General features: G+C 43.8%; 1 protein-coding gene across 1 annotated transcript; it reads left to right on the top strand.

Annotated features, from left to right (window-relative positions):
• Window positions 1-1,601: 1,601 nt before the first annotated feature.
• LOC126291721 (chorion protein S38-like) lies at window positions 1,602-14,834 on the top strand. Its single transcript, XM_049985377.1, has 2 exons — window positions 1,602-1,772; window positions 13,756-14,834. Exons 1-2 carry the CDS (start codon window positions 1,641-1,643, stop codon window positions 14,599-14,601), a joined length of 978 nt encoding a protein of 325 aa, XP_049841334.1. The 5' UTR covers window positions 1,602-1,640; the 3' UTR covers window positions 14,602-14,834.
• Window positions 14,835-16,042: the final 1,208 nt, after the last annotated feature.

Here is a 16,042-nt window from a genome sequence, read left to right as displayed (position 1 = left end):
TTCCTGTACGTGAATAATTTAATGTATAAACACATTTATGCATTTCTGTTGTGTAATAGAACTGTTTCATTTTCCCTTCTAGTTCTTCTTGCAATGGAATTTTTGGAAACAGTTCCTCTTTGGAACGAAGCACAATACTAGATTCCATTTGGAACACATGACTGTAGAAAATCCAGATGGACAATAACGACAACGACCTTTGAGACCGTATACCGGCCAATGCTCCATATTATCAAATCGGACATCTTGTGTAACAGTCGGAGATGTTGGCTTCCTCCTCTTTTTTGTGGTGATGCTATCTCTATTGAGGGCCTTCCTACTTTCCTTCTCCCTGGAAACATCAAACCATTGGCAATATCTGCCCTCAATGACTTCAGTGAGGTCTTCTTGTCCAGAGATTCTCTTCGAAATACCAGCCACGCATTTACAACACTCAGATCTATCATAAATCCAAACGATCTCATGTACCAACACCTAGTATTCATTGTTACTCTGTAGAGCTCTATCAGCATACCAGCAACATCAACTCCTCCAATATGCTTGTTGTACTGACGTACAATACTGGGACAGGGCACATCAATTCTTTTTTTTTTTTTTTTTTTCTTTCATTGCTGTTGAGAGTGGTTGGACACCACAAAATGAGCTTGCAAGTGTCACGAATTTATTGTTTTCAATATCCGCCGTAAGCATATGTAATATACTAATGGTACATGTCCCAACTATGGGCAATGTTGCCTACAGGCAACCTTAAAGTTTTAGACTATTTACGTAATTCAAAACAGTATTAGATTGAAATATTTCCGCTGTAAACTCACCTCTGGGTATTTCTTGAAGAAAATATGGTAAGATTACTGCCAATTTATTGAAATCCACTTTTTCAGAACCAAAATAAGGCACCCCTGTTGGTAACACGAGGAGATCTCTGTAACACCACTGCACAAACTGCCATATCGTGTGGAAAACCTTGAATTATTACAACAACTGGCATTCGTAGAGTGTAAAGGAACGTTGCCTGGAGGCAACAATGCCAGTAAAAGGCACTGGAAAGTGTTTGTCGTCCAATAAGGCTAACGCACATTTGATGTTGCTTGAGAACAACACTGCCAAATAAAGGGTTAATTATAACTATCAGGTAAATGCGTTTTGTTTCACGGTGATGGAAAGTGTATTTGGAAGTCGATCGTCGCCAGAGGAGAGCCGTTCGTTTCTGTCGACTCCCGGCCGAAATGCGATATGGACCGAGCCGACGTCGGCCGCTTCCTGGAGCGGACGCCCGGCTGCAGACGCGCGGTCTTCCGGTGTAGGCGACACGCCCCGCGGGCCGAACCAGTTTCAGCAAAGCGGTGCGCCCGGTAACTTTCTTCGCGCCGGTTTCGCGGACACCTCGACATGAAAGGTGGTCACAGTACACCGTAGCTGCTTAACACGGGCGTGCCGGGAGGGGGGTGGCGCAAGGTGCCCACCGGTTAGAGTGATCCTCTGTCCTGTTTCCCTGCGCTGAGCAAACCCTCTCTCCCTCTCTCTCTCTCTCTCTCTCTCTCTCTCTCTCTCTCTCTCTTCCGTCCGGTCACACGAAACCTGCCCGCCCCTAGACGTCTGTCGCGAGTCGCTGGTCGTGTGTGTCTGCCTCGGTGGTAGTGATGGAGGGGGTAATTATAACTACCGCGGGGTGGTCGCAGTATATATACGGCCTGGAGCTGTCTGGAACGGCACCTCCAGTTCTCCAACGCTTCCGAACACTTCGTGTCAAGCCAGAAAGCATGGGGATCAAGGTAAGTCGTGCCTGAGAAAACATCGCAGGTTTCCCTTTTAGGAAAACTTAATTTCCGACTAGAAATCGTATTATCTGGAACTCCCAACTGAAGCAATTTTATACGACTATTACTATTAATTTACTTTGTACCTAGAGGCGTAATAAAAAGAAGGAAGTAACATTGAGGTTTAACGTGACGTCGACTGCGAGGTCCTACAGAGGGAACACAGTCTCGGTTTAGGGGATGGATGAAAGAGCAAACAGATCGAGTCTTGTTTAAAACAAACATTTCAGCTTTCGAATTATGCTATTTTGGGAAACCAACCAAAATTTAATGATGGACTTCATTTATTAGCTGGAAGTGTAGCGAAGTGTCATTATTAACAAAAAAATATTTCACTCACTGGTTCGTAATGTCACAGCTAATGAATATTTTCATTGCTCACTGTTTCATTATTTGAAATTTAAGAGACTGAGTAAATTTCATTTAATTTCAAACAATCATCGGTCGTACATACCTCATGTCAAAATTCTAGCATTACCTGCCGAATGAATAATGCAATCAATGTCTCATGGAGACATTCCTTATCAGTCCTTCTGTAGCACAACTCAGACGTTTCGATTTACTTCTTCTCTGGTTCCAACCACAGTCCTCGATTCACTTCAAAGGACGCTGTGCTCCTGACGTATATATCCTTAAATTAAGACCAATGTCTGATACCGGTACACTTCTTTTGGACAGGAAGACTATCTTTTCCTGTGCTAGTCTTCTTTTAATACCCTCCTTGGTCATCCATTGTGTGTTATCAGGTATCAGAACTCCTTAATTTCGTCTGCTTTGTGGTCCTCAATTTCAGTGTTTTTTCGCTAATCTCGCTAGTATCGTCTTTCTGTGGTTTACTCATAGTCCTTAGTGCGTGCTCATTAGGCTGCCTCGTCCACTCAACGCAGCCTGTAGTGTACACCTATTTTTCTGAGAAAAAAATTTCGAACATATTTCGCCAATTATATTATAGAACGCTTTTTCTAGTTCGAGGAATTCCGCGAACGTGGCTTGCTTTTCTTAAGTCGCATTTTATCTTGAGTTTTATTAAGCCTTGCTGATATATTCGTACATAAAGGGATAAATACTGTTATTAGAGCTACAGTGCCTTTGTTATCCATGGCCCTAGTTTCTTTTTTATCTCCTTATTTATTCAAGAATTAAAACAGCTTAGATAGTTCCCCCATATATAGGAGCAACTACAGTTTAACGTGCGCCCCGAAACTTGATCAATTTCGTGGATTTACTGTGTAAAAAAGACTCACAGAGGTGAAAGTATTGCTTTATTTTCTTTTTTGAGGGAGGGGGGGTGGGGGGTGGCTAGGGTGCTCAACGGCGAAGTTATCAGCGCCCTCTAAAGAAATCAATAAGTGACAGAAAATAAATCCACGGAAGAGCCACAATTGAACGTTGGACTTTTAGATTTGATATAGTCACATCGATTAAATTTGTAGGAGTTACATTACAAAGCGATATGAAATGGAATGAGCGCATCAGGTTCGTTGTAGAACAGACGAATGCTCGATTCGTTTCACTGGGAAAATTTTGGGAACGTGTTGCTCCTCTGTGAAAGAGACAGCTTATATAACGCAATTGCGACCCATTTTTCAGTACTGTCCGAGTGTTTGGGATTCCCACCAGGTCGGATTAAAGGACGATACGGAAACAATTCAGAGGCGGGCAGCTAGATGTGTTATCAGTAGGTTTAATCAGCACGCATGCATTACGCAGATGCTTCGTTTACTCAAACGGGGTTCTCTAGAGGAAACACGGCGTTGTTTTCACGAGGCACTATTGCAGAAAATTAGGGAACCGGCATTTGAGCCAGCTGCAGAACGGTCCTACTGGCGTAACGTATGTTTCACGTAAAGACCACGAAAATAAGGTGCGAGAAATTAGGGTTTGTATTGAGGCTTTTAGACAGCCGTTTTTCCCTCGGTCTGCTTGCTATTGGAACAGAAAAGGAAGTAACTGGTAGTGGTACGTGGTACCCCTGTGCCATGCACCGTACAACGGCTTTCGAAGTGTGTGTAGATGGAGATGATTTTCACATTTTAGCAACACTTCTGTAGCGAAGCCAGCTTATTGATGTGGTTGTACAGTGACGTATCTATGTTAACATTGCGAAAGATTGAAAGGGAGGGCAGTCGGGTTATAGGGACAGGCTGCATGAAAGTTATTCACGTGAAGAAGAAGGGTTTACGTACTGAAACATTGTGACCAAACTAGCCTTGAAACTAAGTCCAAGCCGACCGTTGTGGCCGTGCGGTTCTAGGCGCTTGTCTGGAATCACGTGACCGCTACGGTCGTAGGTTCGAAGCCTAGGGCATGGTTGTGTGTGATGTCCTTAGGGTAGTTAGGTTTAAGTAGTTCTAACTTCTAGGGGACAGATGACCACAGATGTTAAGTCCCATAGTGCTCAGACCCAACTGAGTCCAGTGCAAAATACGTCGACGTCTATATCTGCGCCTATCTCCAAATCGGTATAAAACGCTTGGAAATGAAACCAACGAGCCATTACGGGCTTATCGGAACCGACCGACAGCCAATGGCGTCATTGGATGCGCTGCGATGGAGCTTGGGGTCTGCATACCGCTGACGAAGTTTAGTATTTGCACGCCAGTACAGCAACTGTGCGGTCACTCAGTGGCCTTCGCAGATGAATCACTTTTCATGCTCCATCGGCGTGCATCGTCTACAGCAAGTACCCTGAAACAATCGTCGGAAAGGGCGAAGTAGTCTAAGGAATGTTTTCGTGCCATTCCATGGGTGATCTTCTCGTTCTTGGAGGCACAGTGGATAAACGTAAGTGTGGATCTATCCTTGGGGACTGTGTCCACATCAACACGCAGTTTGTTTTTCTTCGGCACTATGCCATCTACCAGCAGAACAAAGCTCACACAGCTCGCAGTGTACGTGCGTTGTTCAAAGAGGACCAGGATGAGTTTGCCATCCTCCCCAGATTTAACCCAATCGAGAATCTGTGGGTTCTAATGGCTCTGAGCAATATGGGACTTAACTTCTGAGGTCATCAGTCCCCTAGAACTTAGAACTACTTAAACCTAACTAACCAAAGGACATGACACACATCCATGCCCGAGGCAGGATTCCAACCTGCGACCGTAGCGATCTCGCGGTTCCAGACTGTAGCGCCTAGAACCGCTAGGTCAGACCGGCCGGCTAACACAGTTGCCCAATACACAGGAATCGGCGTGGTTTCACATCTCTAAGCCGGCCGCTGTGGTCGACGGGTTCTAGGTGCTTCGCCCGAAACCGCGCTGCTACTACGGTCGCAGGTTAGAAGCCCGCCTCGGGCATGGATGTGTGTGGTATCCTTAGGTTAGTTAGGTCTAAGTAGTTCTAAGTCTAGGGTGACTGATGACCTCAGATGTTAAGTCCCATAGTGCTTAGAGCCATTTGAACCAACATCTCTGTTGGCACCTTCCAGGATTCGTTGAGTCTCTTCCTGCGCGTCTCTCAGCTATCGGGATTCCAGGATTTTGACAGGTGTGTCAGGTTTACATGACTGGACAGTGTAGAAATGTTCTGTATCCCCGTACGTGTTGTTCACCGTTGTTGAAGTTGGTGTTGTTGTTGTTGTGGCCTTCAGTCCTGAGACTGGTTTGGTGCATCTCTCCATGCTACCCTATTATGTGCAAGCTTCTTCATCTCCCAGTACCTACTGCAGCCTACATCCTTCTGAATCTGCTTAGTGTATTCATCTCTTGGTCTCCCTCTACGATTTTTACCCTCCACGCTGCCCTCCAATGCTAAATTTGTCATCCCTTGATGCCAAAGAACATGTCCTACTAACCGGTCCCTTCTTTTTGTCAAGTCATGCCACAAACTCGTCTTCTCCCCAATTCTATTCAATACTTTATCATTAGTTATGTGATCTACCCATCTAATCTTCAGCATTCTCCTGTAGCACCACATTTCGAAAGCTTCCATTTTCTTCTTGTCCAAACTATTTATCATCCATGTTCCACTTCCATACATGGCTGCACTCCATACAAATACTTTCAGAAACGGCTTCCTGAAACTTAAATTTATACTCGATGTTAATAAATTTCTCTTCTTCAGCAACGCTTTCCTTGCCATTGCCAGTTTACATTTTATATCTTCTCTACTTCGACCATCATCAGTTATTTTGCTCCCCAAATAGCAAAACTCCTTTACTATTTTAAGTGTCTCATTTCCTAATCTAATTCCCTGAGCATTAGCCGTCTTAATTCGACTACATTCCATTATCCTTGTTTTGCTTTTGTTGATGTTCATCTTATAACCTCCTTTCTAGACACTGTCCATTCCGTTCAACTGCTCTTCCAAGTGCTTTGCTGTCTCTGAAAGAATTACAATATCGGCGAACCTCAAAGTTTTTATTTCTTCTCCATGGATTTTAATACCTACACCGAATTTTTCTTTTGTTCCCTTTACTGCTTGCTCAATATACAGATTGAATAACATCGGGGACAGGCTACAACCCTGTCTCACTCCCTTCCCAACCACTGCTTCCCTTTCATGCCCTCGACTATTTTAAGTGCCATCTGGTTTCTGTGCAAATTGTAAATAGCCTTTCGCTCCCTGTATTTTACCCCTGCCACCTTTAGAATTCGAAAGAGAGTATTCCAGTCAACATTGTCAAAAGCTTTCTCTAAGTCTACAAATGCTAGAAACGTAGGTTTGCCTTTCGTTAATCTTTCTTCTAAGATAAGTCGTAAGGTCAGTATTGCCTCACGTGTTCCAATAGTTGTACGGAATCCAAAATGATCTTCCCCGAGGTCGGCTTCACCGTAGGCATCGTAAAGATAACGTACTCTATTAGACCGGGCACAGAGGCGTTTAAACTTTCTTTCCATTCACCACACGGATAAAGTCCAAATATTTCGTACAATGGGAAGTACCCTCTGCCATCCACTTCACAGGTGTTTACATTGTGCATGCAGAGGTACATTGTGCATGCAGAGGTAGATATGGAGCACAGAAAATACAGTAGCAAAATCCTTCATTTCTTACGCGGCCTTTGAAGTGACGGCGACAAGAAAACAATGTGAACAGACTAATGGCTTGTTCAACAACTTCCCAAGTCTTTCAACGACAACACTTATGTGCGTTTAGCGCTTTAGATAAATCGCTGTTTGCGAAAGGCTATTCGCTATTTCTCAGATACCGAAACATTATAGGCCTACATTCCGTGAACGGAACACCTCGCTTTCGATAAGATCCATTTGTAATGAGATATCATTCGTCAGATCTGTAACGTACCCGGTTTTAATACCGAACCGAATTGCGAAACTCTAAAACAGTAAATGCCGAGAAATGTTGTCAGAGTTGGAGATTATCGCTATCTTCTGATACGATATCTCTGGTGGATATCAAGCTCTGCGCACATAATCTCTGTGGCACTTTTCACAGCAGACGTTACTCTGGGCACAAAATTGTTTTGTTATTTCTCCAGTCAGTTATGGGATAAACGAACGACAGCATGCGAGCAGTGAGCTGTGATACACTCAACGTTCGTGTTATTGATGAAATGAAAGTTCTCTGTTTGAAAGACGCGGTCAAGTGAATCAATATTCACGATGTACTGTGTCATCTTCGCTGTTGCATACTACATGGCGGTGAGTCCCAGTTTCAGAACTGGTATAAAGCTATTGATCCTGTATTAAATGTGACATCATGAACTTGGGTTATCCATGTGGGCGTAGCTGTTTAAATCTCTTCCTTCAGCAGTGAGTTAGAAGTTATTTCCCCTCTATGTTGACGAACACAAATACCGCTAAGTGAATAAGGTTCATTTGTAAATAAACATTACTTTATGTTTCTTCACATTCTTGGTCACGATAATCTTCCGATTGAAAGATGCACTTAAAATATCGTCGAATGTTAGACATCGGCGAATGCCTGTGTTTAACAATCAGAGAATTTAGAGCTGTGTGGTCAAAGCAACGTCCGTGGTTCACAAATGCAGAATTTTTCATACCCGATCAGATTTTTTGAAACAGTTGTATGTTTCAGTTAGCTTTCTACATTTGATCTCCACAAGTTGGCAATTTTAATACATGTTACGTAATAGATTTCTTTCTCGCCACAGTACATATACGCAGTAACATAACACGAAATATTTTCGAAATGATAAACCAAAACAATATGAATAAGACTCGTTTCTAGAACGATGTCCCTTGCTGTGTTGCTATCGTTTGTAACGTTTGCAGAACGATGTGCATTGTTGTGTTATCATTTTCACTTGTGAATTGTTGACGTGAAATAAGAGACGGAGGCTGTAAATTATACCTTAATCTTCATCCACCATTCGTAGCATCCCCGCAGAGTATGGATAGATAGAACGACTGTTGGTATGCGTTGCATTTAGCATGAGTTTATCTTATTTCACAGTCATGATCATTACGTGGCGTGTAAATGGGATCCTGTTAGAAGAGCGGACTCGATATTTTAAGACTGAGCTACGAAGCCGTGTTGTGACGTACAACACCTTTGTTCTCGGCCAGAGTAACTGCATATCGTTTCAGCATTCCAACGACGCTCTCGCCGTAAACAAACCCATGACGCACGTGTTATTTCTTCTTTGGATCTTCTCTACGTTCTTCGTTCATGCAAATTACCAAGGATTAGCCGAGTGAGCATTATGTAAGAGAGCCCATTCATAGACAAGTTCTATTTCTGTAGGGTGCTTAATAATGAATCTCCTTCTGACATCTGCCTTTCGATCCAAGCCATCTTTCCTTCATAAATCAGTCGGGACCGGTATGGGATAGATTTTGATGGTTGTTGCTGATTCCAATAGGCTACTAGCAATGTCGGTGACACATTCTGCCTTTCTTGTTTACGAGTAAATTCGTTGGAACTTGGTATCATTTGCACATTGCGTTATCTTTGGATGCCGTAGCTGATGCTTTTGTCAATGAAATTTCAACCTGCAGTTGCGTAACAGCCACTACTATCTCCTGTCAAGAGCTAACGTCTGTGATTCATGTTAACTGATTCTTCCGTCGCTTCTTGATAGAACAACTTCATAATTACGTATAAGTGAAAAGAACAATACTGCGTATCTTACGCAGTAGTAATTTATTTTGTTCAACCAATTTCGGTTTGCAAGGTTGGGATCGAGTGGTTTGTTCCCTTTCCATTTATTTACTGTTTAACTTTTTAATTTCATAACCACTACACTGTCAGAGATGACACTGACTTCGTGTTCGCAACTCATTCATAATATGGGACATACGTTTTCAATATTGATCACGAATATTATACATCCTTTGACGACAACAGTCAGTTAGCCTCTGTTGATGGTCTTACTGAAACGAAAAGCGGTTAAAAATAGATTAGTCTAAAACATGTATTGTGCTTTTCATGTATAGTTAATAGTGAGCTTTGTCGACGAGTTACGTAGGGAACATACGTCTATTCTCATGTTGTATCAACTACACAGCGATACAGAAATGTTAAAATTTAAAATACTGCTGTCCCCAACGTACACGCATAATGCAATCGGAATTCCCTCAACTTCTCATATTCAACTTTAAAAACTGAAGTTTACGGTATATGTTCTTCGCCAGGCTGAAATTTTACTGTGTGTTCCGACAGCGTAAAGACTGTTCCGGGGTAAAGAATATGCCGTGATAACACTTTTGTGTGTAGGGTTTCCCTTATAGTAAAAACGACCGAGGAACGCTGAAACATCTTTAAAAGGAGCAGCAGTGACTAAAAAATGATCCAAGAAAATATCCAGTTGATTGGGGGGAGGGGGGAAGTATGATCGCTTTCTGCCTCACTACACTGACAGAGATATAATTCCAGTATATCAATTTGAAGACAGCCAGAAGATGTGATGTAGGCCTATACGTAGCAGGCGTATCTAGAGCCACCATTTTGTCGTGAAATGTCGCCTTGTCAGATGACAACGGCATCAAATAGCGTTGTACCTTCAACTCGCGATTTCTTTTTCCTCGTGTTGCCAGCAAGTTTGTCTATTGTTGGCTAACCAGAATTGAGATTTTTTACGAACTTAACTTTTATAAAAGTCGCGATTTCTTTGAAACTGACGTCTCGAAAGCTGGAATCAACATCTACAGTTCTAATTTTCAAATATACAGATTGATTCCGTGATGTTACAAACTTTCAAGGATAATGGAGAATGGTAAATGTATCAATTTGAGGTAAGGAACCGCGGTCCAGAAGCGTTATGAGCGAAAAATCGTCCGGTTACGTCTGACAGTGCTGTGTTGCTACTAAGATTGTAGGATAGGCAAGCAGTATGTGGCGGTATGGACCAAAACTAGAAACAAGTATTCGGTAAACATGGACTCTAAAATGCATACGGTAACAGCTGTGGGCACTTGTTCAGTAAAGAGATGTGTTTTACAATAGCGAAGACGTACAAGTGCTCATAGCTCTTAAGGTGTGCGTTTTAGACCCCATGTTCAAAAGCATTCTTTTCTTGTATCGCTTCCAGGCACTGATATTGTCGTTCTAGTCTTCACTTCGAAGACTCTGGGTTGATGCACCTCTCTACGACAAACTACTCTGTCAGTTACTTCGTAACTTCATAATTTTCGCATCTATTCTCCTCTTGTCCGAAAGAAACTATTTTCTTTGTACAATGACGAACAGAAATATCGTTTGAGGTTGAATACGATTCTTATGGGAAGGAACATTTATGTTTCTTCGTACTCAGAATCGCAATAGTATCTCCGATATGTAGATGTATATCAGATGGTTGCTTAAAGTATTGTCATGTACTACACATGGATGAAAGCCTGTGTTCGACAGTGAGAGTATTTGGAACTGGTCGACTATAGACTGTATTCCACGATTGGCGGTATTCCGTGATCCAATCTCCTCTTGTATTATCGCCCAAGTTTCGCTTCCAGATAAGGCTAGTCTTCAAACAAATGCTTTCAGAAAATAGCTCCAAACGCTTTTCAAATCACTCCAAAGTACCTACCTATGTGAAGGGTTCCAGTGATGTATCAAAGTATATAAATGAATCAATAAGATGGAACATTAATTAGCAAAGAGACGAGAACTAAGGAAAAGATAGCAGTCCAAAACAAAAGTGGAACTACCCGCAAAGCTCTAACAAGTTGGCGGCAACATTTTATGTGTTAGTCGGTTCTAGACGGTTTAGGGTATTTAAAAAATGAAAACCGTGAGATTTTTTAATTAAGCAAGTAATCCATTGGAACATGTTACTAAACAAAATAGAAGCCATTAAGGTGACTTGTACAGCGTTGAGGCTATTTAAAGTATGAGAGCCGTGAGGTATATTTAATTAAGGAAGTAATCCGTTGCGCACAAGTTACGGAGCAAAATAGAAGATATTAACGTGACTTTGCCGTAAATTTGAGTTGTCTGTGCCCTGTCAGAAGCTAATAGCGAAGGCTGATCATTCACAAACTCGGAGATGAGATAGCGGTAGCCGATTCTCCGCGCGTCGGAAAACCGGTCGTAACGGATACGTGACCGGCAGCTCAATCGCAGCTAAAGGTGTTGCCACTGTTGTACGGGCAAGGCGAAGCATCGGGGAGAAGTGTATTTAGATATATCAAAGTACGATACTGTAACACTGCTGCAGGAGGTGCAAAACAATTTCCACTCGATTGAGGTGCTACGCTATAACTTTATCAATCGAGTCCTAACTTTAGATACTTCTGTATCTAGTACTCTCGTCTCTGCGCATCTCTCCTTTACGTATTTTACTGTCTCGTTTGCCTAAGAGAATTACCCGCCAGGGTAGCCGAGAGCGCTAACCCACTGCTTCCTGGACTCGGGTAGGTGCGCCAGCCACGGATCGAATCCGCCCGGCGGACTAATGACGATGGCAGGTGTGCCGGACAGCCTGGACGTGGTTTTTAGGTGGTTTTCCACATCCCGCTAGGTGAATACCTGGCTGATCCCCACGTTCTGCCTCAGTTACATGACTCGCAGACATTTGCAACACGTTCGCACTATTCCATGTATTACACTAAATGCACGTCTGCCCCTGGTAGCTGAGTGGTCAGCGCGATGGAATGGGAAACCTAACGGGCTGGATTCGATTCCTGGCTGGGTTGGAGATTTTCTCACGAACTGGGTGTTGTGTTGTGTCCTTATCATCATTTCATCCCCATCGACACGCAAGTCGACGAAGTGGCGTTGAGCGAACGGTCTACCCCACAGGAGGCCCTACCCACATGGTATATCCATTTTCCTACACGTACACTGTTGGGGTGCATTGGAGGGTTACGGGGTTGCCACAGGAAGGTCATCCGGCCACCCCTTAAAATTAACATGCCAAATCTGGTTAACCATATCAGCAGACCTCGCCAGTCGGGATAAATTCTTGTAAAGAGGGAGAGATACACAAGTGATTAAGTAATGATGTTAGAAACTTTCAGGGACGATGGAGAAGGATAAAGGTATCAAAAATTGTACAGTAAATACAGGCTGTAGAATGCATACCTTAGCAGCTAGGAGCACCTCTTCATCTCCGATACTGTGAAACAAATCTCTTCCACTGCTAGCTCTTTGGTTTCCAGTAAACATGGGCTCTGAAGTGCATACCTTATGAGCTATGAGCAGTTGTTCATTTTCACTACTGTGAAATATGTCTCTTCTAATGGTCAAGTACTAATAGCTCTTAAGGCGTGTATGTCAGATCCCATGTTAACTAGAGCTTTTTTGATACAGTCACCATTCATATAATCCCTCAAAGTTTCTAATATCATTACAGAATCACGTTGTATATCTACATAGATGGGGTGTCAGCAGGTACAAGTGCAGATATTGTTCTCTGAGTTAGCAGTCTTCCTGCAGACTACTCACATAATTTATTACCTGATGTTTTTGGTATCATCATACCTACCCCACCAAGAGAACTACGCTTGACAAGGTAGACTGACCGTTTTGCGTTCACACATCCACACTTCAGCACCTGACTTGCTGTCCAGGTCGAAATAAGAATCAATGTCTTGCTCTTGTCACATGTACTTGGAGGTACTAACCAACCTAAAAACATACTATTCGTATTACCTATAATTATTAGTATGCAAATGAAGTAAATTCTGATGCAGTACACTTTCTCAGTCACCAATAAAGATAACTGCTCTTATGTCCCTAATGCCCTATATACGTATGTATGTCACAAGGCCCTGTCCATTGCCTGGCTGAGTGTATACTTTCCCACTCCCCTCCTCTCCCCTTCCCCACCACCCCTGCCATCAACTTTCTTACACTAACAGGCTCATGCTGATTCTCCAGAAGATTTCATTTGGCTTATAGAAGCTTGCTGGATTTTGTCATGTAGGGGGAGAAACTGATTTTCCTACATTCTTAGATCGCTATTAGATTTCTGCATCCTAGTGTGCGATGGAGTGACATTCCTTAACTCGGGGGAACCATCGAGCAGACTTAATGAAGGCAAGTGTCCTCTAGGCAGGTGAGGAAAGCATTGTGTTATATGGCTCAACAGTAAACAGCTGGTTAATAAACCAAGATCAATACCATCATTCTCAGTGTGTTATTTTTGTCTGCCCACAAAGTTCAGATTTGTCTTTGCAGCCGGCTGGGGTGGCCGAGAGGTTCTAGACGCTACAGTCTACAGGTTCGAATCTTCCCTCGGGCATGGATGTGTGTGATGGCCTTAGGTTAGTTAGGTTTAATTAGTTCTATGTTCTAGGGGACTGATGACCTTAGACGTTTAGTCCCTTAGTGCTCAGAGCTATTTGAACCATTTGTCTTTGCAATAAGTTATTGGAGCATATCTGTTTTCCAAAGATACTTTTGGGATGTAAGTTGGCTGTCCTCAGTAGCCTCCATACTCTGGAGTGCTGTTGTTTTGTAACATGTCCTCTTTGGACTCTAGTCCACAGCCGAATGTAATGAGAGTGATATTTAATATGGGATGCTTTGATAAGGGAGGTTGAATCCCTTCTGACTCTAATTTATGTTCCATCTCTAGGTCGTGGCGTACGCCCTGCTGGCGCTGGCGGTCCTGGCTCACGCAGAGGACGCCCAGCACCAGACTGAGAGCGTCGAGACGCTGCACGACGCCGCCGCCCCCTCTGCCGACGCCACAGCCGACGCCACCACCGCCTCAGCAGAGTCCACCAAGAAACAGGAGAAGCGCGGCATCTTCGGCGAGGGATACGGCTACGGCCTAGGCCTCTCCGGAGGATACGGAGGCTTGGGCGGATACGGTGGATACGGAGGGTACGGTCTGGGTGGAGGATACGGCCTAAGTGGCGGATACGGCCTCAGTGGTGGGTACGGGCTCGGTCTCGGAGGGTACGGTGGATACGGAGGGTACGGCATCGGACAGAGTATCCACAAGTCGATTACTGTCACCAAGCAAATCCCCGTGCCCGTGCCGCACCCTGTTCCCGTTCCGGTCACCAGAAATGTTCCAGTGCCGCACCCTGTTCCAGTGCCCGTGAGGGTGGAGCGCCCCTACCCCGTGTCCGTCCCTAGCCCCGTTCCAGTGCCTGTGGAACGCCCCTACCCTGTCCCAGTGGAGAGGCCCGTGCCAGTGCCCGTCCCCCACCCTGTTCCAGTGCCCGTTTCCAGGCCGTACCCCGTGCCCGTGCACAAGCCCATTCCCGTGCCCGTGCACAAACCTGTCCCCGTGCCCGTGCCCCATCCAGTCCCCATCCCCAAACCTGTGCCAGTAGTGGTGAAGGCCATCGACGCTCACCCGATCGGCCTCGGCAGCTACGGTGGCGGTTTCGGCCTCGGTGGATACGGCGGCGGGTACGGTGGCGGCTACGGAGGATACGGTGGCTATGGATACGGTGGCTATGGCCACTAAACGAATCCGTTCACATCGACATCTCACTTTCATTGCCACCATCAACATGTCAGTCACCCACTTCTGGGTTCACGGCTGAAACACGATCATCACTAACGTCTTGCACCTCCACCTCCACATCTCTGCATGATATGTACATTTTCATTACATAGTATCATTCGTGCATAATGTCCTTAGTGCTGTTTTTTTGTACTTGTATGTCAATAAATAAAAATATACCTTTTTATTAATTACGCGTTTTTACAATTTATTTAACAACCTGAAATTCCCAGGCGAGATTGTGCTATATGCTAATGAGATTGACGAACTACGGTATTCGATTCTTGATTTTGCTTTCAAAAGTCATCTAATTGAAATGAATACAAATCAGGTTGCCCTCCATGGGGTGGGTGCACGCAACGACTGTGGCTATATTGAGTTAGATAGAGCAGCAATCAGTCGTGGAATTAAGTTGCTTTAATATGACATTTATAAGCTCAACGCACGTCAGATTTCGACCTGTCTCAGGTCGTTATCAGTGCAGTGCGGAACTGTAGCAGTTGTTCGTGCTCAAGTGAATCCTTACACAGTTCAACCACAGGTCGAAATCTGATCTGCGTTGTCACTATAAACGTCATATTAAAGCAACTTAATTCCACGACTGATTGCTGTTCTATCTAACCCTCAATACAAATGCTAATAAAACTTCAATGACATAGGCGAAATGAGGAGTAAATATTTGCACTAACGGAATACCTATGGAAAACTTGAATAGGATTGGGGAGAAGAGAAGTTTGTGGCACAACTTAACTTCAAGAAGGAACCGGTTGGTAGGAGATGTTCTGAGGCATCAAGGGATCACCTGTTCAGTATTGGAGGGCAGCGTGGAGGGTAAAAATCGTAGAGGGAGACCAAGAGATGAATACACTAGGCAGATTCAGAAGGATGTAGGTTCCAGTAGCTACTGGGAGATGAAGGAGCTTGCACATGATAGGGTAGCATGGAGAGCTGCACCAAACCAGTCTCAGGACTGAAGACGACAACAACAACAATATGGAAAACTTCAGCGAGTACATTTATGTCAGATAGCTTAGTAATGTGAAGGATGGTGTAAGATGTGTTACCTTCCGTTGCATCAAACGTTTTTATAAAGATTCTGTGGGCTTCACATGAAAGATGGAAATAAATCGGGGGAAAATGCCTTAAGAGGAGTGTGTCCTACCAGTGTTGACCTTCAGCACCCAGCCCTGAATACTGAATGAATTCGCAAAAGGAAAGATCGGGAAAACTCTAAGAAGTATTGAGAGGACCGAGCAACAGTAAAATAATAATAAAGAGAATTTAAAAAAAATCTTAAAGTAAATGGTCTGGTTGACATAGGATATGTTCTGGAGGTCAGTAATATCTTGAAAGAGGCCACATGAGTTAAACGTCAGTGGGCTGTAGTCATGGCCAGAAATAG

The sequence above is a fragment of the Schistocerca gregaria genome, chromosome 9 (genome assembly GCF_023897955.1).
Source record: "Schistocerca gregaria isolate iqSchGreg1 chromosome 9, iqSchGreg1.2, whole genome shotgun sequence".
In the NCBI taxonomy this organism is placed as follows: domain Eukaryota; kingdom Metazoa; phylum Arthropoda; class Insecta; order Orthoptera; family Acrididae; genus Schistocerca; species Schistocerca gregaria.
This window is presented reverse-complemented; position numbering and strand designations above follow the sequence as displayed.

Coding starts and splice junctions, on each gene's coding strand:
- LOC126291721 (XM_049985377.1), top strand. CDS start 1,641: ATGGAGGGGGTAATTATAACTACCGCGGGGTGGTCGCAGTATATATAC. Junction 1,773..13,755: donor CAGAAAGCATGGGGATCAAG/GTAAGTCGTGCC, acceptor TTCCATCTCTAG/GTCGTGGCGTACGCCCTGCT.